Genomic DNA, 26,374 nt, shown 5'->3' on the forward strand with positions numbered 1-26,374 from the left:
TTGGAAGCAGGCTCCAGGCTCTGAGCTGTCAGCACAGAGTCTGATGCGGGGCTCGAACCCACGAACCGCAAGATCATGACCTGAGCCAAAGTCGGTCACTGAAAACTGGCTGAGCTATTCTGGCGCACCCCCTCCCTTTTTTTGTTTTGTTTTGTTTTGTTTTGTTTTGTTTTGTTTTGTTTTTAAAATAAGGAGGCAAGAGCTGTTTCATCCCATACAGACAGGACTCCTGGGCGGGCCTGTGCTGCAGCTTTCTTCCTGTCGATGATGAAGGTCAGACCTCATTAGTGTGTGGGCTTAGCCAAGGCTCTGCAGCGTTTCAAAGCGGGAGGAGAACTTCTGAGGAGGATGAGAGGCAGACTCCAGGGCCTTTGAGCAAGCTGATGATAAGCCCACAGCGAAGAAAAGTCACGGTGGAGGGGCCTGGAGCTCAGGCTCTGCAAATCAGAGTATCAGCTGACAATCGGGAGTGGGTTGCTTTTGCATGTTTGTTGTTGTTATTTACGGGGGTTTTTTTTTAAGCTTTCAAATCCCCGAATCCCTTCGGCCTAAGCCAACTGCACATTTGAATGCACCAAGCAGCTGTTGCGGCGGGGGATTCTCTCCTCTGTGAAAAAGCTGATTTAAAAAAAAAAACAAAAAACAAAAAACAAAGTAATAAGCTCCCGGCTCCCGCTTATTCTCCCAAGGTTCCCGCAACTGGTGCCCTGACAAATGAAGTGTCAAAACATTTCCAAATTAAAACCCTACCGCTCACACAGCCCCACACCCTCAGCAGGATGGACTTTCCCTGCTTGGACCCTGCACACCCTTGAAGAAACTAAAAATAGCCAGATGGCAATTAACAGAAACTCTGAGGAGGGGGAGGGGGGTGAGTTCCAGCAGGGGTCAGTTTCCTGGATGGATTCCAAAGGGAGTCTTCAGCCAGCAGTGCTCTGGCCAAGAAAGGCTTTTCATTAAAAGTGCATGGGGGAGGCAGCATGGGAAAAAAGAAATCAAGATTTGAAAGCATAGCAGAGGCAGAACCCACACCACCATGCCCAACACCATCAGTGACAATAATAATACTTGCTACAAGGTACTGAGCTGCTACCATGGGTCACCGAGCCTTCCATATGCAATGTATCATCTTAACCTAGCAAGGACTCCAAGAAGTAGTCGCCACTCTAACAGATAAAGGATATTAAAGCCCAGAGCCGGTAGCAGCCAACTAGCCAAAGACGTCAAAGCAAACAGGATAAAGGCCTACGGCAGGTGCGTGGTGAGTGACCAGGCTGCTGTCCGAACTTGGCTTTCCAGTTCTGGAACTCGACCATAACCATTGCACCATGCTGCCTCCTACATGCACGGGGATATCTGAGCGACCAAATGTTTCCACGCTGTCCTTAAGCTCAGAGAGACAAAATTCTCCCTTGGCAATTTTAGCAGTCCCTTTCCGGGGTTCATATCTGGGTGGGGGGGGCTCTAAAGTAAGACTAACTGGGTTCCAATCCTGGCCTTTTCGTTTCCTAGTTGTATAAAATCAGGTAAGTTAATAGCATCCGCAGGCCTTAGCTCTTTTGTCTCTAAAGTGGCAGTGATGTAGGCTTTTATCTCACAAAATTATAATCAAGATCAAAGGAACCTGCTCTGTGGACTGAGATCTGTGTCCCCCTAAAATTCAAATGTTGAAACTAATCCCCAGTGGGATGGTATTTGGAGATGGGGCCTTTGGGAAGGAATGCGGTCACAAGGGCGGAGCCATCGTGAAGGGGATTCGGACCCTTATACGGAGAGACATTAAATAACTCGCTTCCTGTTCTTCTGGGTCGTGTGAAGATATAACAAGATAACCTATGTATGAGCCAGGGCATGACTCCCCAGACACCGGCTCTACCAACACTCTGACCTTGGACTTCCCAGCCTCCAGGACTATGACAAATAAATATTTGTTGTTTAAACCACCCTGTCTATGGTAGTTTTGGGATAGCAGGGTTTGTCTGGGGAGACTGGCCGTCCAGCATACAAATGGGTGGAAAAGTTCAGTCTGTGGGGGAAAGAAATAGGAAGGCCTTATTTGGCCACAGGTCCAACCCTTGTTCTCCAAGCAGCACTAACCATAAAGCTGATATTATTTCCACCTGACATCTGGGTCTATTTCTAAATTGGTTCAGAACTCAGAAGGGAAAAGAGATATAATTAATTATCAACCATGTGATTAATTTTCACCTTCATAAACCCCAACAGATAGACGTCTATTTTATTTCACTGGCAGACAAACCCATTTCAGGCCGGCAGGAAGAGGATATTTTGCAAAATCAAATGAGGTTACAGCTGTGAGTGACCTTAAAGATGATCCGGGCCAGTATCTTCATTTTTGTGGATGAAAAGATAACACAAATGAAAGGGTCAAGTGACATAATCCATGTGAAATTCTGTGAAAGATCAGAATGCAAATTATTCACATGATCATTCGTTTGGGGAGTGGTCTTAAGAAGCCGTAAACCCCAGAATTAAAAACAGATTATAGATAACACAGAAAATAGATTATAGATGAAAACTAAGCAACTCCAGAGGGAGAGAAATTTTCCTAAGCCAAAGTATTACCTCCAGGAAACATCTTCAAACCACAAAGCAATCAATAGTTTAGAGGTGATTTTTTTTTTTTTTCAATTAGCAAAAAATCCCTATCTTAGGTCAGTAAGATTGCTTGCCCACTCTCTTGAATACGAGATGGAGAGTCAAAAGAAATAAGTTTCCCCCCTCTCCCCTAATCCTGTCCACCTGCCATAATCAGGTCCTCTTTGTTAGGGATGTTCACTTCCTATCTATTAACCAGGCAGGACCCCACTGGCAAAGCAAGGGTGACGGGCACCTCAGGACATATGACAGGACATCTGAGACCCTGGGGCCAAACAGCCATCTCTGGTCTTATCACCCTCAATCATCAGAGTACGCAGTTTTGCCTTTTAGAAAGCAAGTGGCCCTGGGTAAGTTGGAGAGAATTCACTGTACCGTGTCTCTTCCACTAAATACAGAATGCATGGGACAGGTACTTGGAAGACTCTAAAATGTGTACGGTAGCAGGCAGACTGGGGAAGACCAGAATTCAAATACTGCCAAACCATATCCTCCATGATCTGAACTCAACACACCGGAAATAGGCACCAGGGCGCAGACAAAAGAGCTCCTGGGGACACCTAGTAGTTCTGGCTCCAACATCAAGAAAGGACGCTACAATCTCGAGTACGAAAATGCTCCGGTTTTCCCTTCCTCTTCTTTTTCCTTTTCCTCTTCTCTCTCCTCTCCTTCCTTTCTTTCCCTCCCCTTTCCTCTCTTCTGTGTTCCAGCCCCCAGCGATCTAGTGGTAGTGACTGCCTCAGGAGCCGAAAGGATGAGGGCAGGCAACCTACCTCCGCATTCGATGCTGTCATTCCCAAAGGCTGAGACCACCAACGCCCCGCCAGCCGCCTTTCTTCTTTCTTTGTCTTCTCTCTGCTTGGCCAACGTAGGCCAAGTCGTGGAAGCGCACGAAAGAGCGAGATTTTCAGCCCGAGACTGAGAAGTGGTCCCAGGGAATCAGAAAGCACCGGGAAATCAGGGAGAGGAAGGAGTTTGGCAAAGCAACTCCATAAAGTTTTCTTTCTCTGAATAAATTCCTGGGCTGGGCGCTGGGGTGGCTCAGTCAATTAAGCACCTGACTCGTGATTTTGGCTGAGGTCATGAACTCATGGCTCGTGAGGTTGAGCCCCACGTCGGGCTCTGCATTGACAGTGCAGAGCCTGCTTGGGATTCTCTTCCCTGACCCACAGCCCCTACCCTGCTTGCTCTCTCTCTCTCTCTCTCTCTCTCTCTCAAAATAAATAAATAAAATTAATTTATAAAAAAATTAAAAAAAAAATTCCTGGGCTCACCCTCAATCTGTACATGCAGGAATCTGATCTTAATTAGCATACCAATACTTTGAGAACTCTCCCCAGGGGCCAGACTGACCATCGGGTGACACACACACGCAGACCCAAACAGCATTGCCAAAGGCTTTGAAAACCGACCGAACTGACATGAGAACCAGAGCCCTCAGAAGGCCAACTAGTGGTGTGGAACTCGCAGCCTGAACCTAACCAAGCTGAATGAACATGAAAACACAAATAACATTTTCCCTAGGCATTAAGCAAGAACCTAGAGTCTCTTAACATAATATTCAGAATGCATAGAATGCTATCCACAATTCCGCGGCATATGAAGAATCAGGGAAGTTCCAATTCCCTTGGAAAACGCAACCAACTGAAGCCAACCCAGCAATAACACGGATGTTAGAATGATCTGACAGAAACGATGGTAAAGACGCGCCAACCAGCGATCGTGAACACTGCTGAAACCAATGGGTAAGACAGAAAGCCTCAGGCAAGAAACAGATGCCATGAAACAAGAGCCAAATGGAAATTCTGGAATAACCAACGTAACATAAAAAGTACCAAAAACTCTGATGGGCTCAGTAGCAGAATACGACAGAAGAATGAAGGCCAGTGGCAGATCAGCTTTGAGCTGGGTGCCCATTTATCGCTACTTTCTCACGAATTTTCTCTCTGTTTTAATCAACTGGTGCTGCAGAAGAAGCCACATCACAATGTAGTGGATTAAACTGGAGACAATTTATCATTTCTGTCAATTCCACGGGAGGGCCAGGCAGCTTCTCTGCTGATCTTGCCTGGATGCATTCACGTTTCTGCATTCAGCTGGTGGCTAGACAGCAGGCCAAGGTGGCCCTACTCACAGGACTGGCAGTCGGTGCTGGCTGTTGACTGGAGGGCCTCAGTCCTCTTTTATGTGACCTTTCAACCCCCAGTAGGCTAGACCGGGCTTCTTCACTGAGTACGGTAATCTCAGGGTTCCAAGGGGGTAAGGCCAGGAGCCACAAGGCCCCTTAAGCCCTAGGCTCTGGAATCCACATGATGTAACCTCTGTCATCGTCTTTGGTGAAAGCAGATCATACGAACAGCACAGAGATAAAAGTAAAACATTAGACTATCTCTTGATGAAAGGGAAAGCTATAGGACTTTGCAAATAGGCGTGGACACGAGGAGCCATGAGTCATTAGGATCATTATTTCAATGTTCTACCATACCCTTCCGGAGGAGCTAATACTGCAGATATCAGAGGCTGTGGTCTACAATTTACTGTGGCAGTAGAATCGATTGCGACGCTCAGAGAAGTTTAGTGTTTTGCCTAAGATCACACAGCTCGTTAGGGAGAAAACATAAAACTAAATCCTGGGACCGCTGATTCCACTGACTGGTCTTCATGCCTCCGAGATGGGCCATATAGTATTTTGAATGCTGCCTTTGTATTTAACAGGTAGGAGAATAATAATGGACAATACTTTCATAACGTGTTAGCAGTCATTCATCATTCATTCAGATGCATTTTGTGAAGGAAATACGTGCAGGCACTTGTGGAGTCTATGAAAAAAAATCGAGGGACAGTGACTTAATAAGAGCTATTCATTAGGTAGGAATAGAGGTCCTAACCCATTCCATGCACCAAGAGATGGTCATTCAGTCTCTTGAGTTCCTGGCACTCGAAACTTAATTTCTTTATTGAGGTAAAACTCACATAACGTCAAACGAACCATTACTCATTTTAAATTGTAAAATTCAGTGCCATCTGGCACATTCCCTGTGTTATGTAACTGTTACCTGTCTCAAGTTTCCAGCCATTTCTATCACCGTAAAAAAAAACGCTGTACCCATTAAGCACCACTCCCCACCTCTCCCTTCCTCTGCCCCTGGCTCCCACGAGTCTGCTGACTGGAGGGCAGGCAGCAAATCCTTTCTGATTTGCCTATTCTGGATGTTTCATGTAAATGGAATCATCTTTATGAGCTTCTGTCACTCATTTCACTCAGCAGGTTTTGTGGTTCACCCATGTTGATGCATGTATCAGCACTGCATTATTTTTGTGGATAAGGTAAATATGAACGATGCCCACAATATTCCATTGTATGGACGTACCACATTTTGTTTTTCCACTCATCAGGTGATAGGCATTTGAGTTCTTTCCACTCTGGCTATTGTGAATCATGTTGCTATAAACATTCATGTCCAGGGGCGCCTGGGTGGCGCCGTCGGTTAAGCGTCCGACTTCAGCCAGGTCACGATCTCGCGGTCCGGGAGTTCGAGCCCCGCGTCGGGCTCTGGGCTGACGGCTCGGAGCCTGGAGCCTGTTTCCAATTCTGTGTCTCCCTCTCTCTCTGCCCCTCCCCCGTTCATGCTCTGTCTCTCTCTGTCCCAAAAATAAAATGAACGTTGAAAAAAAAAAATTCATGTCCAAATAGTTGTTTGAATGCCTGCTTTCAATTCTTTGGCGTGTATAATTAGGGGGTGGAATTGCTTCATACGGTGGTTCTACCAAAGCTTAATTTTGATTCTCGTTTTTGACAAGCCTTCTTAAAATGGTCTGAGATAATAACATGCTGCTGGCATTACCTTGTCTCTAAAGTCAATGTGGTTCTGGAGGATGGCTCTGTGGTAAGTGGCTGTCCTTACAAAATCTTGCATCATGTTCTGCTGCTGGGAAATGCAGCCATAAAACTGTGGGGGAAAGACAAGGACAGGGACAGTCAACCACCCATAAGTCATCACCTTCATGCACATATGGTTCTGAGAGCCACCTTGGTCAAGGTAGGCTTAACCTAATACACAGGCAAGCTGAGGCTCTGAAAGACACAGTGACCTGTCCTTCTTAGCTCTGTTTGTAAGGTCTAGAACTGTAAGTGGACCCCAGACTTTCAGCAGCCGCTTCACGAGATAGATTCAGGCCTCGATGTTGGTCAGACAAGTGCCCAGGGACCCTCCTCAAAGCAGAGGCTATGAGGGTCAAGAGTAACAGCGATAAGAGAGAGAAAGGCCAGAGCCCAAAGAGATGTCCCTAATGAGTCTCATGAGCCAGGAGAGAAAAATAGGACTTGGACAGAGGTCTTGAGTGAGAGCGGGAGGAGAGCAGGAGGTAGTGACGATGATCATCCTGATCAGGCAAGCCAGCCCTCTAGCCCGCTCAGGTGTATCCGCAGGTGTGCGTCACATGGAAACTCAGTTCCACCCGGAACAACTTTCCTGACCTGGAAATACTGCACGGCTGATGCCTCTTCTGTCCGCTGGCTGAACACCGAGGACTCCTTTTTCTCATTCCGGCAGCTTTTCAAGGTATTCGAAAATGAGCTGAGATCTGCAGGGACAAAAAGCAGACCCGTTTCTACATGGAGGGAAGCACAGAATTCACCACTATGCTCTTTACAAAATTCTGGGAAAACAGTAGAGGATTCAAAGGGCAGACGGCACCTGGGTGGCTCAGTCAGTCAAGCATTCATCCAAGTCTTGATTTCGGCTCAGGTCGTGATCTCGCAGATCCTGGGTTTGAGCCCTGTATCGGGCTCCACGCTGGCAGTGCAGAGCCTGCTTGGGATTCTCTCTCTTTCCCTCTCTGCCCTCTCCCTTTCTCTCTCTCTCAAAATGAAAGAAAGAAAGAAAAAAGAAAGAAAGAAAGAAAGAAAGAAAGAAAGAAAGAAAGAAAGAAAGAAAGAAAGAAAGAAAGAAAGAAAGGGCGCCTGGGTGGCTCAGTCAATTGAGCACCCAACTTTAGCTCAGGTCATGATCTCACGGTTCATGGGTTCGAGCCCCATGTCGGGCTCTGTGCTGCCCTCTCTCTCTCTCTGCCCCTCCCCTGCTCACGCTCTGTCTCTCCCTCTCAGAAAAATAAATAAACATTAAAAAACTTAAAAAAAAAGAATATTCAAAGGGCATGTTCATCCCCAAACACACACATGATAAGGAACGGCAAGGTGGCTATGGGTGCCCCTCTGAGATGTGACACCCTTACGTACACTTGTCACACATATTTGCATTCACCAATATCACAGGAGAGAGCTTAATGGAACACATAGAGACTGGGCTCATGGGATCCTCCTCGTCCCACATTCACAAAGCTAAACAGGTTTATTCTAAGTAAGTCCTCTGGGGAAGGTGATTGTTGATGATAAGGAAAAAATATATATGTGAATACAAAATATGCATATAATGGATATATATACATATGTATATCTATATAATCTCATTCTATTGTAACAACAGGGTTCTTTTTCACATTTCTCTAGGTGTACAGAGAAAAAGGAAAATAACTGAAGATATGTGAATACAAGGCAAAGCTTTCTATTATTTGAGGAAAAAAATACATAAGGGAAGGCTCAAAAAAAATCCCCAAAGTGGTATCACTAATAGCTAACACAGCCTACAAGGTTGTCAAGTTTTGTGACTTTTGCCTTAGAAATGTCTTCGAGGGGCACCTGGGTGGCTAAGGTGGTAAAGCGTCTGACTTCAGCTCAGGTCAGGATCTCACGGTTTGTGAGTTCGAGTCCTGCCTCAGGCTCTCTGCTGTCAGCACCCGGCCCACTTTGGATCCTCTGTCCCCCCTCTCTCTTCCCCTTCCCCACTCTCAGTCTCTCTCAAAAATAAACACAAAATTTTTAAAAATAATTTAAAATTTAAAAATTTTTCAAAAATAATGTTTAAAAATGCAAAAAAATTTTGCGTAATTACAAAATCAGTGTTCGAAAAGTGTAGAAAATTCACAAAATGCAACAAACCCAAATGAAGAAAATAAAAATAATCCTCTCATAATGCAAGCTATTAATTACTGTTCACGTTTCGGTGTATATTCCCTTGGGGTGTGTGTGTGTGTGTGTGGAAAAATTCCTCTTTGCACAATTTCATCCCATTATTTTATAAATACATCTTTTAATTTAAGATACTATCGGGGTACCTGGGTGGCTCAATTGGTTAAGTGTCTGACCTGATAATTGTCTCAGGTCAGGATCTCACGGTTCGTGGGATCAAGACCATGTCAGGCTCTGTGCTGACAGTGGAGCCTGCCTGGGATTTTCTCTTTCTCCCTCTCTCTCTGAAAATGAATAAATAAACATTAAAAAGAAGAAGAAGAAGAAAAAAGTACATGAATAACTTCCCGCATTTTTAAGTAGTCTCTTGACATGACTGTTAATGGATGTATGTTTCAGAGGGACATGCCATTTCCCTACAGTTGGACCCCAAGTCCCTACCCTGGCGTACAATTTTGGGATGACAGAGCCCAGCACCTGTATCTGTAACTCTGTCCCTGGTGACTCTGATGACAAGACATTCTTGAGAACTCCAGTTAACAGAACCTCCGTACAAAATAAGTATCCTAACTCTGTATTACAGTAAAAGAGACTCTAATTCTTTACAATTTCCTCCTACGTGGGCCATCAACAGACGAATCGGTATTTCTGTTCCCCCGTGACATTTACCTTTTGACTGTTTTCTTTTACAGTTAAAAAAAAAAAAAAACCTCTGTAAATAATGTGATCATATGAAATTTAACAATTCAGAAAAGAAAGCCCAGAAGCAAAAAGAATTCCGAGGTATAACCACTAATAATATTTTGGGATGAAATCTCCCAGTAATTTTTTTCATATATTTTTATCTCTCTCTGTATTATTTACAATAGTACTGAACTCTCCTACTTTACAACCTCTTTTTTTCTTTTTTCCTTTTTTTTGAGAGTGCGTGCGCGCACGCCTGTGAGTGGGGAAGATACGGGGTAAGGGAGACGGAGAATTTCAAGCAGGCTCCGTGCCCAGTGTGAGGCCAGACACAGGGCTCGATCCCATGGCCCTGAGATCATGACTTGAGCCAAAATCAAGAGTCGGATGCTTAACCAACTGAGCCACCCAGGCCTTCCTACAGCCTGCTTTTTCATGAACAATAGTTAGCTTTTTCTGGTCAGTACTTTTCATATAGAATCTCTCAACTACACATAAAGCTATAGAGCCCATTAATTACGGTTTCCTTTTGGTCTTGTTCTTCCGATTTGTTCCCAGAGGCAACAGTTTCACAGACTTAGGAGATCTTAATTTCAACAAGATTTCTAACCATGTTCCTTCAAATTTTGGACCTAATTATTTCCTTGTCAACTTCTACAGGGGGTCAAAAGTACCAACTCTATTCAACTACAATTTTCTATATTTGCATTTTATTCCTTTCAAAAGACATTGGGTACTATTTTGAAACTTCAAAAATGTTTTAAAACTTTGTTAGATAAAAGCTTGCAACAAACCAGGTATAAAAAGGGAACACACCTCAACACAGCAAAAGCCATACCTGACAGTCCTTCAGCTGACAGCATACTCAACAGTAAAACATTGAAAGCTTTTCCTCTAAGACTGGGAACGAGACAAGGATGCCCACTGTCGCCATTCCTTTTTAACAAAGTGTTAGAAGTCCTAGCCAGAGCAATTAGGCAATACAAGGAAATAAAAGGCATCCAAATTGGAAAAGGAGAAGCAAAATTGTCTCTATTTGCAGACAACATGATATTATCTATAGAAAACTCTAAAGACTCCACCAAAAAAAACTGTTATCACCAATGAATTCCGTAGAGTTGCAGGATACAATATCAATATACAAAAATCAGCTGTGTTTCTAAACACCAACAATGAACTACTAGAAAGCAATCCCACTTCAACCTGCATCAAAAAGAATAAAATATTTAGGAATAAACGGAATCAAGGAAGTGACACCAGCATCTACATGCTAAAATCTGTAAGACGTTGATGAAAAAAGTTGCAGATGACACAAATGAGGGGAAATATATCCTGTGCTCATAGTTTGGAAGAATTAATATGAAGAAAATGTCCCACACTACCCAAAGCAATCTACTGATTCAGTGCCATCCTATCAAAATTCTGAGGGCATTTTTCACAGGAAAACAATCCTAAAATTTGTATGGAACCACAAAACCCCCAACAGCCAAAGCACTCTTGAGATAGAAGAACAAGGCTGGAGGCATCACACTTTCCGATTTCAAACTATATTACAAAGGTGTAGTAATTAAAACATTATGGCTTTGTCGTAAAAACACACAGATGAATGGAACAGAAGAAAGAGCCCAGAGATAAACTCATGTTTATATACTCAACCGAAATTACAACAAAGAAACGAAGAAGGTATAATGGAGAAAGGATAGTCTCTTCGATAAATGATGCTGGGCAGAGTGGACATCCACACGCGCCTCTGGATATCCACTGGACCGCTTACACCATGCCCAACAGTCAACTCAAGATGGATTAAATTGTGTGGAACGTAAGATCTGAAACCATAAAGCTTCTAGAACAAAATGGTGTAAACACTTCAACATTGGCCTTGGCAATGATGTTTTGAATTTGACACCAAAAGCAAAGGCAACAACAGGAAAAATAAAGAAGCAGGATGACATCAAACTAAAAAGCTTCTGTGCCGCAAAGGCAATACCAACAAAGCGAAAAGGCAACCTACAGGATGGGAGAAAATACTGGCAAATCACACATCTGATAAGGAGTTAATATCTAAAAAATATATAAAGAACTCACACAGCCCCACAGTAGGAAAAAAACCTAATCAATCTGATTAAAAACTAGGCAATGGAATTGAACAGGCACTCTTCCAAAGGCATGCAGATGGCCATCAGACACATGAAAAGACACTTCATATCGCTCATCATCAGGTAACGCAAATCGAAACCACAGCGAGACATCACCTCCCACCTGTCAGAATGGCAATCATCAAAAAGCAGAAGATAACAAGTGTTGGTGAGGATGTGGAGAAAAGGGAGCCCTCGTGCACTGTTGGCGGGAATGTAAACCGGTGCAGCCGCCACGGAAAACAGTAAGGAAATTCCTCAAGAAGTTAAAATAGAACTAACCATCTGATCCAGCAATCCCGCTCCTGGGTATATAATCCAAAAGGAAGTGAAATCATTATCTCAGCAATGTCTGCACTCCCATGTTCATTACAACGATATTCACAGTAGCTAAGACAGGGAACGAGCCTAAGTGTCTGTCAACAGATGAATGGATAAAGATGTGAGAAATACTTTATGTTAATATATATATGTATATTACATATTATATAATATCTGTTCCCCACAATGAAATATTATTCAGCCATGAGACAGAAGGAAATCCTGCCATTTGCGACCACATGGATAGAACTTGACAGCATTATGCTAAATGAAGTAAGACAGAGGAAGACAAATATAGCACGTTACCGCTTACACGTGGAATCTTCTTTTAAAAAGTCAAGCTCCTAGAAAGAAAGAGAGAGTAGAAAAGTGGTTGCCAGGAGCTGTGGGGCAGAATAGGAAAGGGATATAAATGTTCAGCTACAAGATGCACAGGGTCTGAGGATTTAATGTATAACATGGCGACTAGAGTCGCTAACAGTGGATTGTATAATTGAAATCTGCTGAGACTATTGAAATGTTCAAATGTACCAAAAAATGAAATGAAATGAAATGAAATGAAATGAAATGAAATGAAATGAAATGAAATTTCTCAGACATACTAAAAAAAAAATACCAGAAGATATTAGATAATATTTACCCAGCTCTGGTCTCTTGACCCCTGTCCAATTCCCTCTGATCTCACAGAGACAGCCAGCTGTGGTCTGTGTCACCCATGTGTGAGTTCTTTGAATCCTGGGCATCTAAGCTGTTTGGGCTTTCAAAGCCTACAGTAAATTCATTTGTTCAACACACAGTCTTTTGAGTATTCTCAACCGTCTCCATTCTTTGGGGGAAATCTGAGCTCTTAACACAGCCCAAAATAAAGGGTGCCTAATTCAGCAAACAGGATGCGTGACACGTGGAAAAGTATCGTTTTTGGTTAACAAACAAGATTATGACTATCAAGTAACACGGCTAGTCTTGTGTCACTCACCAGCCGACTCCAAAGGAGACAACCGTCTCCAAAGGAGGCGACGGCCAAAGAGAGGTTCCAACAAAGTTTTAGGTTACAGCAGTACCCATGCAACACATAACCAGCCTTCCAAAATAAACAGTAATTGTACCTATCAGCTCTATTATGTTCGCTATTGGAAAAAATCCAATATTATTACACTACCGACACTGCAGCCACAACTCTTTCAGAGTCTCTTGTGTAACAAGTTTACGACGTATTTATGGGACTTAGAAACTAAGAAGCATCCAGGAAAGTGCAGGAAGCAGCATCAGTTAACTCCTGCCTATGACGATTTCTGTCCCAATGGCTGCCGGGAGAATGTTTTCTTTACAAGCCACCCTTGCCTTTACTTTAAGTGGTTAAATGAATATGTACAAATAAAGAAAATGTCTGTGTTTCCATGCGAGGTATGAGGATTTTTTAAAAATTTGTTGTAACAATTTTTTTAACGTTTGTTCAGTTTGGAGAGACGTAGAGAGACAGAGCACAAGCAGGGGAGGGGCAAAGAGGGAAGGAGACACAGAGACTGAGGCAGAGACACAGACACCGAGCTTCCCGACGCGGGGCTCGAACCCACGAACCGCGAGATCACGACCTGAAGGATGTTTTTTAAACACACTTTTAAAAGGACAAGAGATTTAATTGTTGACTTCTCCCTCCCCTCAGTGTCCAGAAGAAAGGACTCTGGAGGACACTGTGTTAAACGATCCAGGCCCCTCTAACAAAGTGCCGCAGAGTGCGTGATTTATAAACGACAGAAATCCATCTCTCACAGGTCTGGAGGCTGGAATTCTGAGATCAGGGTGCCACGCATGGTCAGGCCCTAGTGTTGCAGACTGCTCGCTTCTGGCGGTGTCCTCACATGGTGAAAGTGGTAAGGGACCTCTCCGGGGTCTCTTTTATAATCGCTTCCCAAAGACCCCACCTTCAAATACCACCACATTGAGGATGAAGTTTCAAAATATGAACTTTGGGGAGACATAAACCTCCCGTCTGTGGCAATTCTCAGTGGAGGACCCAAAATGAGACGCAGCCAGACGCAACTTCTCTTCCTTGATTCTCCAAACTAGGGGGAGGGACTTCCGCCAAGAGGAGCGAGGGAATCTTTAAATCCAGCAGATACTTTTGCCTTTGGAGAACATTTTGGCAAGAAGCGCCTTTTTTTTTCTTTTTTTTTAATGAAAAAGCTTTTTGATCTGCAGGCATCATTTGTTTACAAGATGCCATTCATTCTGTAGGGCCAGGAAGGCTCCCAGAGGAGAGAAAAGAAAGGCCCGCTGTTTAGAACATAATTAAGTCTAAATGGATGCTCACGTTTGCATATTGGCTCCTTCCAGCCGCTCAGGGTAGAAAAGGTGGGAGGAGAGGGGTCAGAACCAGGGTTCTGGAATAAAGAGGTCCCAGTTGGGTAGATTCCAGAAGCGAAGCACAGGGCGGGGCGTATAGGAAGGAGGAAATGCCCTCTATTCCTAACAAAAGCCAAGTCCCTCCGGCAAGGCATGAATCGTGAGTCAAAAGGAGACTTCTTTCAAAGGACACACTTATCCACACTGTTTGTGAAGAGGGCAGCCACTCTGGCTTAAACCGCCATGTTTTGTCATTTTCACCACAAACAAAAAGATGCAATTTTCTCTACCACGTAGATATTAACCGTGCTACAGCCATGGCTCTCATCATTTTCCTTTGATTCTCGAGCTCGATTTCGGCTTCTTCGTACCAAGCCATTACTTTTCAATTTCAGCAGGCAGTCATACTCGCGGATCAATAGACTGCGGAGATACACCGTTTCCTTATTGTTGTTCCTTCCAAAAGACCAGATTGAAGGGATCTGTTTTTGTTTGCTCGCTTCTCTTAAATAGCTGCTATTTACAAGAGATACTGTCTGTAGTGCTTTCCATGCAGAGTTTATTTACCAAGCATCTTTCTTTGCAGGAAAGGGTAATAATACCTGTCTGACTGCATCACCTGTTCTGGCCACATGTCCCCAAATTGTACCAGAAAATACACAACTGACAGTATGATAATCGCGGTGTGGATTTCTTCTTCTTCTTGTTTTTTAAATAATATGTCAAACTCTAAACACTGTAGCAGACATGCTTTGGGGCTATCGTGACTCATTTACCGACAGCCTCTTTTATTTTTTTCTCTAGCTCATCAGCTCAAGTTTGCCAAATCAAGCTCAGCGCACTGGGCACCTAAGGAAGCGATCTATTTTCCTGCAGTCAGTACACAAAGGAGACAACGAAGCAACGACTCGCCCCATTCAATTCTCCTTCCCCTAGCTTCACGGTCTGGGTGCCCCCCTCTCGGGATGGAAATGGGTTAGGGAAGACTGCACTGTTCCTCCTATCTGGGCAGAGCTGGACAAACAGGTGTACCCATGGGGGCATCACTCAAGCAGTATGGGCAGGAGGCCAACAGCTGCAAGCTGGTCTTCTCTCTGAACATACCCCCCACACGTATACTTGCAGGGGACTCTGCTGCTGAGTGAAATTCAACTGAAGGACGGCCCTTCTTATTTCTCATACAAGCAGGTTTTCTTAGGAAAGTAGCAGAAGGATTTAGACCTAGATTCCTTGAGCGGTCGACAGAGCACCATTACAGGATACTGGCTATTTCTGGGGCACTTGGGTGACTCAGTCGGTTAAGCGCCCGACTCTTGATTTCGACTCAGGTCATGATCTCACGGTTTGTGAGTTCGAGCCCTGCGTCAGGCTGTACGTTGACAGCGTGGAGCCTGCTGGGATTCTCTGCCTCTCTCTCTAGCCCTCCCCCGCTCGCCCTCTCTCTCTCTCTCTCTCAAACCAAATAAACATCTAAAAAAAAGACACTGGATATTTCTATTTACGCATGGGAAAACTAGACAAACAGACGGCTTCACCAAACGTCCAGCTAATTTCTCTCTCATACTGTTTTTGTCTCCTTTCGGGGTAAAAAAAAAACAAAAAACAAAAACAAAACAAAACTTGTCAGCATTCCTTGAAAGCAACTGCCAAATCAGCCTCTCTCAAAACAAAGTACTGAGGCACTCTTAGAAACTGAATGTTCAACTCGCTTTGCTTTTCTCTCCGAGCCTTGCAATTTGCAATCCAAACCTGTGATTCATGATCCATATACCACTTACCTAACACTATTTTTGTCCAACCAAAACATTAGTACAAGGCACTGGGGAGAGCCATTCGGGAGTATTTTCTATACTTGTTACATCTATAAATCTTTAGAGACTTCTGCAAAAAAAAAAAAAAAATGGGTCACAAATTTTATCAAGTTTCTGAGGCGATTTTCATGCATATCTTAAAAACCAATTAAACACTTACTGAGATGATCAGCATTGACCTGAACATGTAAAATGGCCTCACCATTTGTGAAGGTAGGTTTGGAGGGACGTTCATTCATTTGTTTGAAGGCTGAGCCAAGTCCCTCGTCCCCGTGGGATCCTCATCCTCCCACCCTGGTGCTCCACCGCCAACAGGAAAAGCCCAGAATCTAAGCACTGTGTGGTCTCCAATAAGCAGAAGGAACAGGGGTCAGCCTTGGACAGAGGGATAATTGACTGACCCCGCGCAGGACCAAGATTCTAAGCAAAGGACATCAGTGAAAACTCGTTGGTTGGCAAGGGGTGGAAATTCAGCTAAGTTGAACTGAAAGAGAAATGCTCTGGCTCACAAAACTGACAAATCAAGGATTAAAATTCCATTTTCAGGAATGGCTGTGTCCAGGATCTCAAAGGATAGCGCTGAGACACCCTCTCTCTACTTCTCCCTCTGTTTCCTAGCTCTGCCTCCCCATCTTTCTATCACTGTCTCTTTCTCTCTTTCTTAATCCCTATTTCTCGCTTCAGGCTTCACGCTCAGGAGGACGAGATGACCCATCACAGAACAAGATTACTACCAGCGTCTCCGGAACGACACCGCAACCACCCGAGCAGAGCCAATCTTTCTAAAACATTCCAACAAAAGCCCCAGACCGAACCTCACTGAACCCTGTTCAATTAAAGACCCCTTCCTGAGTCCGTGGTTCTGGCCAGGGGTCCATGCCCATTGACCAGACTCGAGTCAGCCCTGTCTGAACCCAAAGGAAAACTGGGCTTCTGTCAGCAGAAGAAAGAAGAGTAAGGACAGACCAAAGCACAACTGACCAGTGCTGAGAGAGAAGTGGAAACAGGACAGAATAAATGGCAACGGGAAGTACAAGTGAGAAGATCTGTGTGCCTCAAGGGGCCAACTGGGGAAAGGTGAGCCATGGAAAACACACATTCAGCTGTGTGGCTTCTGCAGTGTTTGAGCTGTGGCTAGCCCAAACCCACGTTTTGCTCCCAGCAGCAGACTGAGTCAACACTTCCGGTCCTGGATCATGTTGCAGCCCTGATGTGGCACGTTTTTACCAGCTCCATATTCCTGTCCACACTCGCTGAGAGCATCTGGCCCTGCTCACACCTCCTGGCATTCTGTTTCTACCACTGGATTCCCACATCCCACCCAGCAGAGCATCGGATCCTGTGTCCCACCTTAGTTAAGAATGAGTTCCCGGTGGGGCGCCTGGGTGGCTCAGTCGGTTAAGCGTCCGACTCCGGCTCAGGTCACGATCTCACGGTCCGTGAGTTCGAGCCCCACGTCGGGCTCTGTGCTGGCAGCTCGGAGCCTGGAGCCTGCCTCGGATTCTGCGTCTCCCTCTCTCTCTGACCCTCCCCTGTTCATGCTCTGTCTCTCTCTGTCTCAAAAATAAATAAACGTTAAAAAAAAATTAAAAAAAAAAAAGCATGAGTGGCTGGACAGCAGGGTCACGCAGGCTGAAGGAAGAGACTCAGATGCCGTTATACAGTGGATGGGCTCTGGGACTCTGAAGGGAGGTTATCCTGCAGAAACTACTGATTGCATTCCTTTTCACACCCAAAAAAGTTCTGGAAATAGATGGTTACCAGACAGGAGGTGGGTGGGGTGGGTGGGTGAAACAGGTGATGGGGACTAAAGAGTATGCTTATCATGACAAGAAGAAAAAGAAAAGGGGGCGCCCGGGTGGCGCAGTCAGTTGAGCATCCCACTTCGGCTCAGGTCATGATCTCGCGTTTGTGGGTTCGAGCCACACATCGGGCTCTGTGCTGACAGCTCGGAGCCTGGAGACTGCTTTGGATTCTGTAACGCCCTCTCTCTCGGCCCCTCCCCTGCTCATGCTCTCTCTGTCTCTGTCTCTCTCTCATAAATAAATAAAACATTAAAAAAAAATGTAATGACATTTAACAACTTTAATCAACATTTAAAAAATTTTTAACGTTTTATTTATTTTTGAGAGAGAGTGATAGAGCACGAGCAGGGGAGGGGCCGAGAGAGAGGGAGGCACAGAATCCGAAGCAGGCTCCAAGCTCTGAGCTGTCAGCACAGAGCCCAACACGGGGCTCGAACCCACAAACGCAAGATCATGACCTGAGCTGAAGTCGGATGCTCAACCGACTGAGCCACCCAGGAGCCCCTTAAAATCAACATTTTTATGGTTGCTCATGCCATATTCCCTACATTCTCCAAACAACTAACTCTGGGTAAGCATTAATATAATCCAACATAAAATGTTAAAAACTGGAACAGCAGCCTGTACTGTCAGAGCATAATGTTCAGGGTACTTCATTTAGCCAAGTGAAAACTTAGTATAATAGGTAGACAAAAAAAAAAAATCTCTCTGGGATTCTCTTTATGTATTATCTGTAAATGGAGGAGACAGAAGGACCCTAAACTCAGTTGAGCACATCTGTACCTATTCCAAGGCACAGGAAAGAAGGTACTTTGTACCTGCAGACTTGAGATTTCAAGTCACATAAAAAGACCACTTCAGATGACAAGGAGCATCTTTTGCTTTTTCAAAACAACTTAAAAAATTTTTTTTAATGTTTATTTATTTTTGAGAGAGAGAGAGAAAGAGAGAGACAGCACAAGCGGGGGAGGGATAGACAGAGAGGCAGACCCAGAATCCAAAGCAGGCTCCAGGCTCCGAGCTGTCAGCACAGAGCCCAACGCGGGGCTTGAACCCACGGACCGTGAGATCATGACCTGAGCCGAAGTCCAAAGCTCAAGCGACTGAGCCACGCAGGCGCCCCAATACAACTTTTTTTAAAAAGTTTATTTATTTATTTTGAGAGAGAGGTGTGGGGCAGAGAGAGAGAGAGGAAGACAGAGAATCCCAAACAGGCTCCACATGTCAGCACACAGCCCGACTTGGGGCTTGATCTCATGAATGATGGGCTCGTGACCTAAGTTGAAATCGAGAGTCGGACACTTAACCAACTGAGCCCCCCAGGTGTCCCACAATAGGGGACTTTTTTTTTTTAATTTTTAACGTTTATTCATTTTTGAGAGACAGAGAGAGACAGAGCATGAGTGGGGAAGGGGCAGAGAGAGAGGGAGACAGAATCAGAGGCAGGCTCCAGGCTCCGAGCTGTCAGCACAGAGCCTGACGCAGGGCTCGAACTCACAGACCATGAGATCATGACCTGAGCCGAAGTCAGATGCTCAACCGACTGAGCCCCCCAGGCGCCCCAATAGGGGACCTTTAGATCGATCTTTTAAGATCTCAAAGCTAGCTCTTTGTAAGATCCAGCTCTTTTCCACTCAAACATGGATTTAACAATAATACCACACAGCTGTGCTACCTTACAATGAATTATTCTTGTCTTCCTTTTTTTTTTTTTTTTTTTTTTTGAGAGAGAGAGAGAAAAACTCACCTACGGTGGTTTTCTCAATGACACGAATCTGTAATTGGCTGGAAGCAGGGATATGCACGTGCCTTCGTAGCTCAATCTCTTTGCTATTCTGTTGTTTTCTCTTTCACATTTATATAGCTGGTTCATTGGGTGCAAAATGACTGAGCACAGGCTAAATCCAGCCCTCAGGCATTTTTAAATTTGGCCATCCTGTGTCTTAAAAACCAGAAAAATTTCACAGGAAATGTGAGTTTCTGGCTAAAAGTGTGCATCAGGATATCCCTGGGTCTGAATTTCTCCGTGGCAACAACCACCACAAGGGAAGGAGCTGCTGTCGTGTTTTGAATGCAAACGGATCTCCAGGTGGCCAAGGCGGCGGACTTCTCATATTTGCAACCAGCCCTCTTCGGGGCACTTCTGTCCCCGGCCTGGGCCCTGCTGGCATGTGAGTCTGTGCTCCCATATCCCCCAGGATCCACTACAAAATTAAGTGGACAGCAAGTCTGCAACTTAAAATATCAACAACCCCCCTTCTATTTCCAAGCATCATGAAATCAGAAAAGCTACAGAAAATGATAGACGAAATTTTACCATGCTACCTTTTCAATCACATGTTAGTTGCATTTCGAGCTTATAGAAGAAGCTGTTGATCTTCTTGGCGGTGACTTTACTTGGCTATTTTGTGCAGATGCTCAAGAGAGCACGCTCAAACTCTAAGTCTACAGCTCTTAGATAAGCTCTAGGGATGGGTCAGGATCATTCCTGAACAACTCACCTTCCCAGCACTGTGGGGCTGCTGACTGCCCTGAGTGTCATTTCAGCTGTGAAGATGAGTTTCTATCAGGGCATCTACCTCCCCTAACCCTCCCCTACAGCTAGAGATGATCTAGGGACCTCAGGAGTGTGACCTCCACAGATGAAGAGCAATCCTGCCCAGCAAGGATGCCCATAGCATGGCCTGCATTATCAGCCTCTCCTCACAAACTGGCCCAACCATCTACTTCCATGAGAAACGGGCCCAAGCATCTACCTCTGTGATAAGCAACCAATGGGTATAGTCGAGTTGAATGAACGCTCCTTGGTCCACATCCATCTGTACTCTCCTCATATGGAATGGTGTATACCATGGACCCAAAGTCAGGAGGATTACACTCAATGATATTGGTTACAGGCAGTGTTTTCATGGCCAAAGCCAGCAGGTGTTGTGTTTTCTTGCTTTGTTTTTGTTTGGTGTGTGTGTGTGTGTGCAGGGGGTGACTTAGCTGAAGCTTTAACTACATGCCAGCTCTCGAATGAGCACTGAGCTTAGAACTCTTGATACTCTCATTTGAAGGATGTTCCACATATGATTAGGGGCCCACGCTGAGAAACTTTCTTCAGATCTAATGCCAAAAGGAGCTTTGCTTGATATAGTCTGCCTGCTGGCCACTGCTCTGCCCCTGTGGGCATTGGGAATCTTGTAAATTGATCACGTTTGCCCTTCTGCTTGGGTGCCAGGATGCTGAGAGCCAAAATCATGGGTCTGCAGTAGTATTTGTGGGTCCTGTGCTATGCAGATTGGTGTTTTAATGTCCTCTTGGCCTCAGTTCTCTGTGCTTTCTATATTTTCCCTGATCTTGAAATGTATGGATTTTAATTTTCTTACAGAAATATGCGTGGAAACTCCACTTTCATGGCGGAAGAAATCGGGAGCTGGATTCACGGATGGAGGACGGACAAAAAGATCGATCTGTTGATTCCACCGTTACTATATGAAGATTTAACAGACTGGTTAAATCGGTCTGCAACTTTCTGCCTCACTTTCCACACAATAACCACCCTCCCCCTCCCCCGGCTCTGAACAGCAAATACAAGGACTTTGGAAGCAACAGTGTTGGTCCCATATGCTGAAAGCAGATGGGAGCTGCACTGTCTTCATAGTAGCATCTGCCCAGGAACCAAAGTGAAGAGGAGGAGGCTGGGGGAAAGAGCAGGAGGGGAGATAAACACAAAAGAGCAATCAGGAGTGGAGAAGAGAGATACTTCCTGCTACCAGTCTCAGCCACGGTTAAAAAGCAAGCACATATTTATGAACTGCTCCATTTGATATTTTCACATTCGTGGTGTTGTTTAATTCAATCCCCACTGCCGGGAGGTGTTGTGATCTCTGCTGTACAGATGAAGGTGAGATACAGACACAGTTTCCTCCGAGTCTAATTAGCGAGGCCAATGTTTATTGCCCCTATCAGCATCTGCATTCCAGAAAGTGGGGAATTCTAAAACATAGGACTTTGTTTTTTCTTTTTCCTTTTTCTTTTCTTTTTGTTTTAGAGAGAGAGGGAGAGAGAAAACACCAGAGTGAAGGAGGGGCAGAGAGAGAGGGAGAGTAGGACATTCTTGAAGAGCATGTTCTACACTGGAGGACAAAAGGAACAAAGACAGAATTCAGAGGTACTAGACTGAGGTGATATAACTAACAGAGAAATGACTTAGCTGCAGCCAGAGAGACTGACTACACAGAGAAATATTTTTTTTTTTATGCCCAGCACTACAAAATCATGACAGCCATGGCTTTTATGTGTGTAAATGCAGAATTCCCTTCTTTGGAGACTAGTTTTCCATTATTCTAGGTTGGGAAAATTATGCCCAAAACTTTTAAAAAATACTCGAGCTGATCAATAACTGTCCGTATAAACCAGGTAACTATCAATCACACAATGTATGACTTATCACAGTAAAGCAACAAGAACACCAAGTTTACAGTGATGTCAGCATCAGACCTGAGTAAGACATCCCTTGTGTCTACCGCCCAACCCATCCCCCAGCAAAAAGTTGGCATCCAAGCATGGCCTAAAGCACCTTCATGGGAGCTGTGGGATCCAGCCCTGTACACAAAAAGACAGAGGCAGAGTCTCACCCCACCATGTGTCAGGTGCCAGGTACAAAGATCTTGGTTCCAGCAATGGACCCTGCAGGGACCTATGAACTAGCTCTAGCCCTTCTCAACTGTGGTCTGAGAGTCCCCAAGAAAACACCATCTTGGATAATCACCTATGGATGAGAGCACTTTTGTGGAAATCCAGGTTTTCAATGGGTACACTGAACCCGTGTCAGTGTCAAACACTGTCAAAGCAAAAAAATAAAATATGAATTTGGACACACTGGAGGGGGTAAGAGGAACAGTCTGACTTTACCCACATCACTCCTCTTCCAAGAAAGCACATCTTAAGGCTAGGAGAGATCTTCTTGCCCATGATTTCTACCACAGGGGAAAGTGAGAGTGTGTAAGTACTCAGCTTCTCCAGCTGTGCGGAATGCTGCCAAAGATGTTCACTTCTTTTTCCCCCCGTTCAGACTACCGAATCATGAGAAGCATGACTGGGAATGGGAAGAGACTAGGAGAGCGGCAGACAGGGCTCACAGAGGGCATTAAAGGGACAAGAATCCTACGAACTTGGGTTATGGACTCCATCAAGAAGCTCACTAACAAGCTGCTGGAGACATCTTGCTCATGGATCTCTGCAGATGGTCCACAGGCATGTTCAATGCTCTGCATGCCTCACTCACACACACCTCCCCACTATGGCCAGCTCTCTGTGTGAGCTCCTGATGGTGGCAGTGGGGGCAAGCTCCAGCAGGTGGCTGGTGATCATGCAGAAAGCCATCCCCAGGGGCGCCTGGGTGGCGCAGTCGGTTAAGCGTCTGACTTCAGCCAGGTCACGATCTCATGGTCCGTGAGTTCGAGCCCCGCGTCAGGCTCTGAGCTGATGGCTCAGAGCCTGGAGCCTGTTTCTGATTCTGTGTCTCCCTCTCTCTCTGCTCCTCCCCCGTTCATGCTCTGTCTCTCTCTGTCCCAAAAATAAATAAACGTTGAAAAAAAAAATTAAAAAAAAAAAAAAAAGAAAGCCAGCCCCAAATCGTGGGCCAAGAAGAGACCACACACTTAAGCTTCAGCATCATCTTTTGGGAAACAAAGGAAAACCATCAGTACTTGACCTTGAGCATCGCAAGATTGAAAGAAGAGATTAAGGGTTAAGAATTCTCGGGGCGCCTGGGTGGCTCAGTCGGTTGAGCGTCCAACTTCAGCTCAGGTCACGATCTCAGGGTTTGTGAGTTCGAGCCCCGCGTCGGGCTCTGGGCTGATGGCTCAGAGCCTGGAGCCTGCTTCCGATTCTGTGTCTCCCTCTCTCTCTGCCCCTCCCCCATTCATGCTCTGTCTCTCTCTGTCTCAAAAATAAATAAACATTAAAAAAAATTAAAAAAAAAAAAGAATTCTGCCACATAAGGAAGCAAGAAACGTAGAGCAGGTATATCCACAGAAGGTCTAAGACAGCCTCAGAATCCCTAGCAGGACTGATGGAAGGTATTTCTCTCCCAGTTAGTAAAGACTGGAGTAGGTGATACTTCTTCAAATGTGAAGACAGCTACGCTGCAAATTTCAAGGAACATGAAAAATCAAGGCCATGTGATATCACTGAAGGGTCACAATAATCTTCTGGTAACCAATGACAAAGACTAGACTATGATTTACCCAGTAAATAATTCAAAATAGCTGTTTTAAAGAAACTTAATGAGCTATTGGAAAACACAGAAAGATAATTCAATGAAATCAGAAAAATAATACATGAACAAAATGACAAGTTTAACGAAGAGGCAGAAATCATAAAAAAGAATCCAATAGAAATTCTGGGGCTAAAGAATACAATGAGTTGAAAAAAATGCAGTGGAGAATATCAACAGCAGACTGGATAAAACAGAAGAAAGAATCTTTAAGTTACAAGACAGAACTTTGAAACTGTCCAGTCAGAGGAGAACAAAGAAAAAAGAATGAAAAAGAGTGAACAAAATAATATACATAAATGGAGGGTACCTACATAAATTTATATGTTTGATTATTTAAAAAACAAAGAGTGAACACAGCATATGTGACCTATAGGATACCGTAAAAAGAAAAAACGTGCAAATTACTGGAGGTCCAGAAGGAAAGAGAGGGAGAAGATGGCAGAAACCTTCTTTAAAGGAGTAAATCTCCTTTCCTCTGGAGAGAGACTTGGTATCCAAGTTGATGACATCCATAGTACCAAATAAACTCAAGGTGAAAGCATCCTCCCCAAATATATTACAATAAAACTGCAAACCAATCAATGAGAATTTTATTTTTTTAATTTTATTTATTTTTAGAAAGGCAGAGACAGCATGAGTAGGGTAGGGGCAGAGAGAGAGAGAATCCCAGGAAGGTTGTGCACTGGTAGCACAGAGCCCGATGTGGGGCTCAAATTCACGAAACCATGAGACCTGAGCTGAAACTAAGAGTCCGGCGCTTAACTGACTTAGCCCCCCAGGCACCCCAAAGACAGAGTATTTTAAAAGCAGGAAAAGAATAAAAAGCTTGTAACTTGCAAGGGAACCCCAATTAGAATATCAGCGGATTTCTCAGCAGAAACCTTATGGGCCAGAATAGAGTAGGAGGATATATTTAAAGTGCTGAAAGAAAAAAACTACCAAGAATACCCTATCCAGCAAAGTTATGCTTCAGAAATAAAGGACAGGAAAACTTTTCCAGACAGAGAAAAACTGAGGAAGTTCACTTCCACTAGACCCACCTTATAAGAAATGCTGGAAGGATTTCTTTATGATGAACTGAAAGAACACTAATTAGTAACATGAAAACATATGAAAATATACAATACACTAATTCAGAAATACCGTCATTCTATAATATGGCAGTGTGTTAACCACTTAATACTAGTTTAAGTGTTAAAGGACAAGAATATCAAAAATACCTATAGGCAGGGGCACTTGGGTGACTCAGTCGGTTAATCATCCGACCCTGATTTCAGCTCAGATCATGATCTCATGGTTGGTGAGACTGAGCCCTGACTCGGGTTCTGTGCTGACAGAGCAGAAACTGCTTGGGATTCTCTCACCCTCTCTCTGCCCCTACCCTACTCGCATTGTCTCTGTCTCCCTCTCTCTCAAAATAAATACAATTTTAAAAAACTATAAAAAAAACTTGGCTAGGATATAATGACATCCAAACCATTTAAAAAATAACTATAGCTATAACAATTTGTTAATGAATACACAATATAAAAATAGGTAAATTGAGACATCAAAACCAAAACATGGGGAAAGGAGGCTATAGAACACAGTTTTTGTGCAATTGAATTGTCGGTGCAAAATTGCCTGTTATAAGATTTTTTTTTAAGTTTATTTATTTATTTTGAGACAGAGAGAGAGAGAATGCACACATGCACATGATCATGGGGGGCAGAGAGAGCGAGCGAGAGGATGCCAAACAGGCTCTAAGATGTCAGTACAGAGCCCAATGTGGGACTCAATCCCATAAACCATGAGATCATGACCTGAGCAGAATTCAAGAGTTGGACGCTTAATCAACCGAGCCACCCAGGTGCCCCATAAGATGTTTTATGTAAGCTTCATGGTAATTATAAAGCCAAAACCTATAGTAGATTCACAAAAGATAAAGAGAAGGGAATCAAAGTATACCACTACAAAAAAAAAAATCATCAATTTACGAAGGAAGACATTAAAAGAAGGAACAAGGAAATACAAAACAGCCAGAAAACCATCAATAAGATGGCATTAGTAAGTCCTTACCTATCAACAATTACCCTGCCAATAATTACTCTAAATGTAAATGGATTGATTTCTTTTTTTTCTGTTTCTAGTTTTTATTTAAATTCTAGTTAGTTAACATATAGTATAATATTAGTTTCATAAATGGATTAATTTCTAATTAATTTTCAATCAAAAGGCAGAGAGTGGCTGGTTGGATAAGCATATGCAAGTACATGTACACACACACACACACACACACACACACACACACACACACGGCCCAACTATATGCTGCCTACAAGAGACTTATTTCAGCTTTAAGGAAACACACAGGCTCAGAG

The 26,374-nt window shown here is 44.1% G+C and overlaps 1 protein-coding gene across 2 annotated transcripts in view; it reads right to left on the minus strand.

Annotated features, from left to right (window-relative positions):
• PUM3 (pumilio RNA binding family member 3) overlaps nt 1-26,374 on the minus strand; it is a 335,043-nt gene that overhangs the window by 186,058 nt on the left and 122,611 nt on the right. For both annotated transcript variants that reach the window (XM_053205311.1, XM_053205310.1), the window contains exons 3-4: nt 7,097-7,203; nt 6,465-6,569 (exon numbers count right to left, since the gene is read on the minus strand). In XM_053205311.1, the coding sequence (XP_053061286.1) occupies nt 6,465-6,569; nt 7,097-7,203 (212 nt within the window). The remainder of the gene's footprint in view (nt 1-6,464; nt 6,570-7,096; nt 7,204-26,374) is intronic.

This window comes from Acinonyx jubatus, chromosome D4 (assembly GCF_027475565.1).
Source record: "Acinonyx jubatus isolate Ajub_Pintada_27869175 chromosome D4, VMU_Ajub_asm_v1.0, whole genome shotgun sequence".
Classification (NCBI taxonomy): Eukaryota; Metazoa; Chordata; class Mammalia; order Carnivora; family Felidae; genus Acinonyx; species Acinonyx jubatus.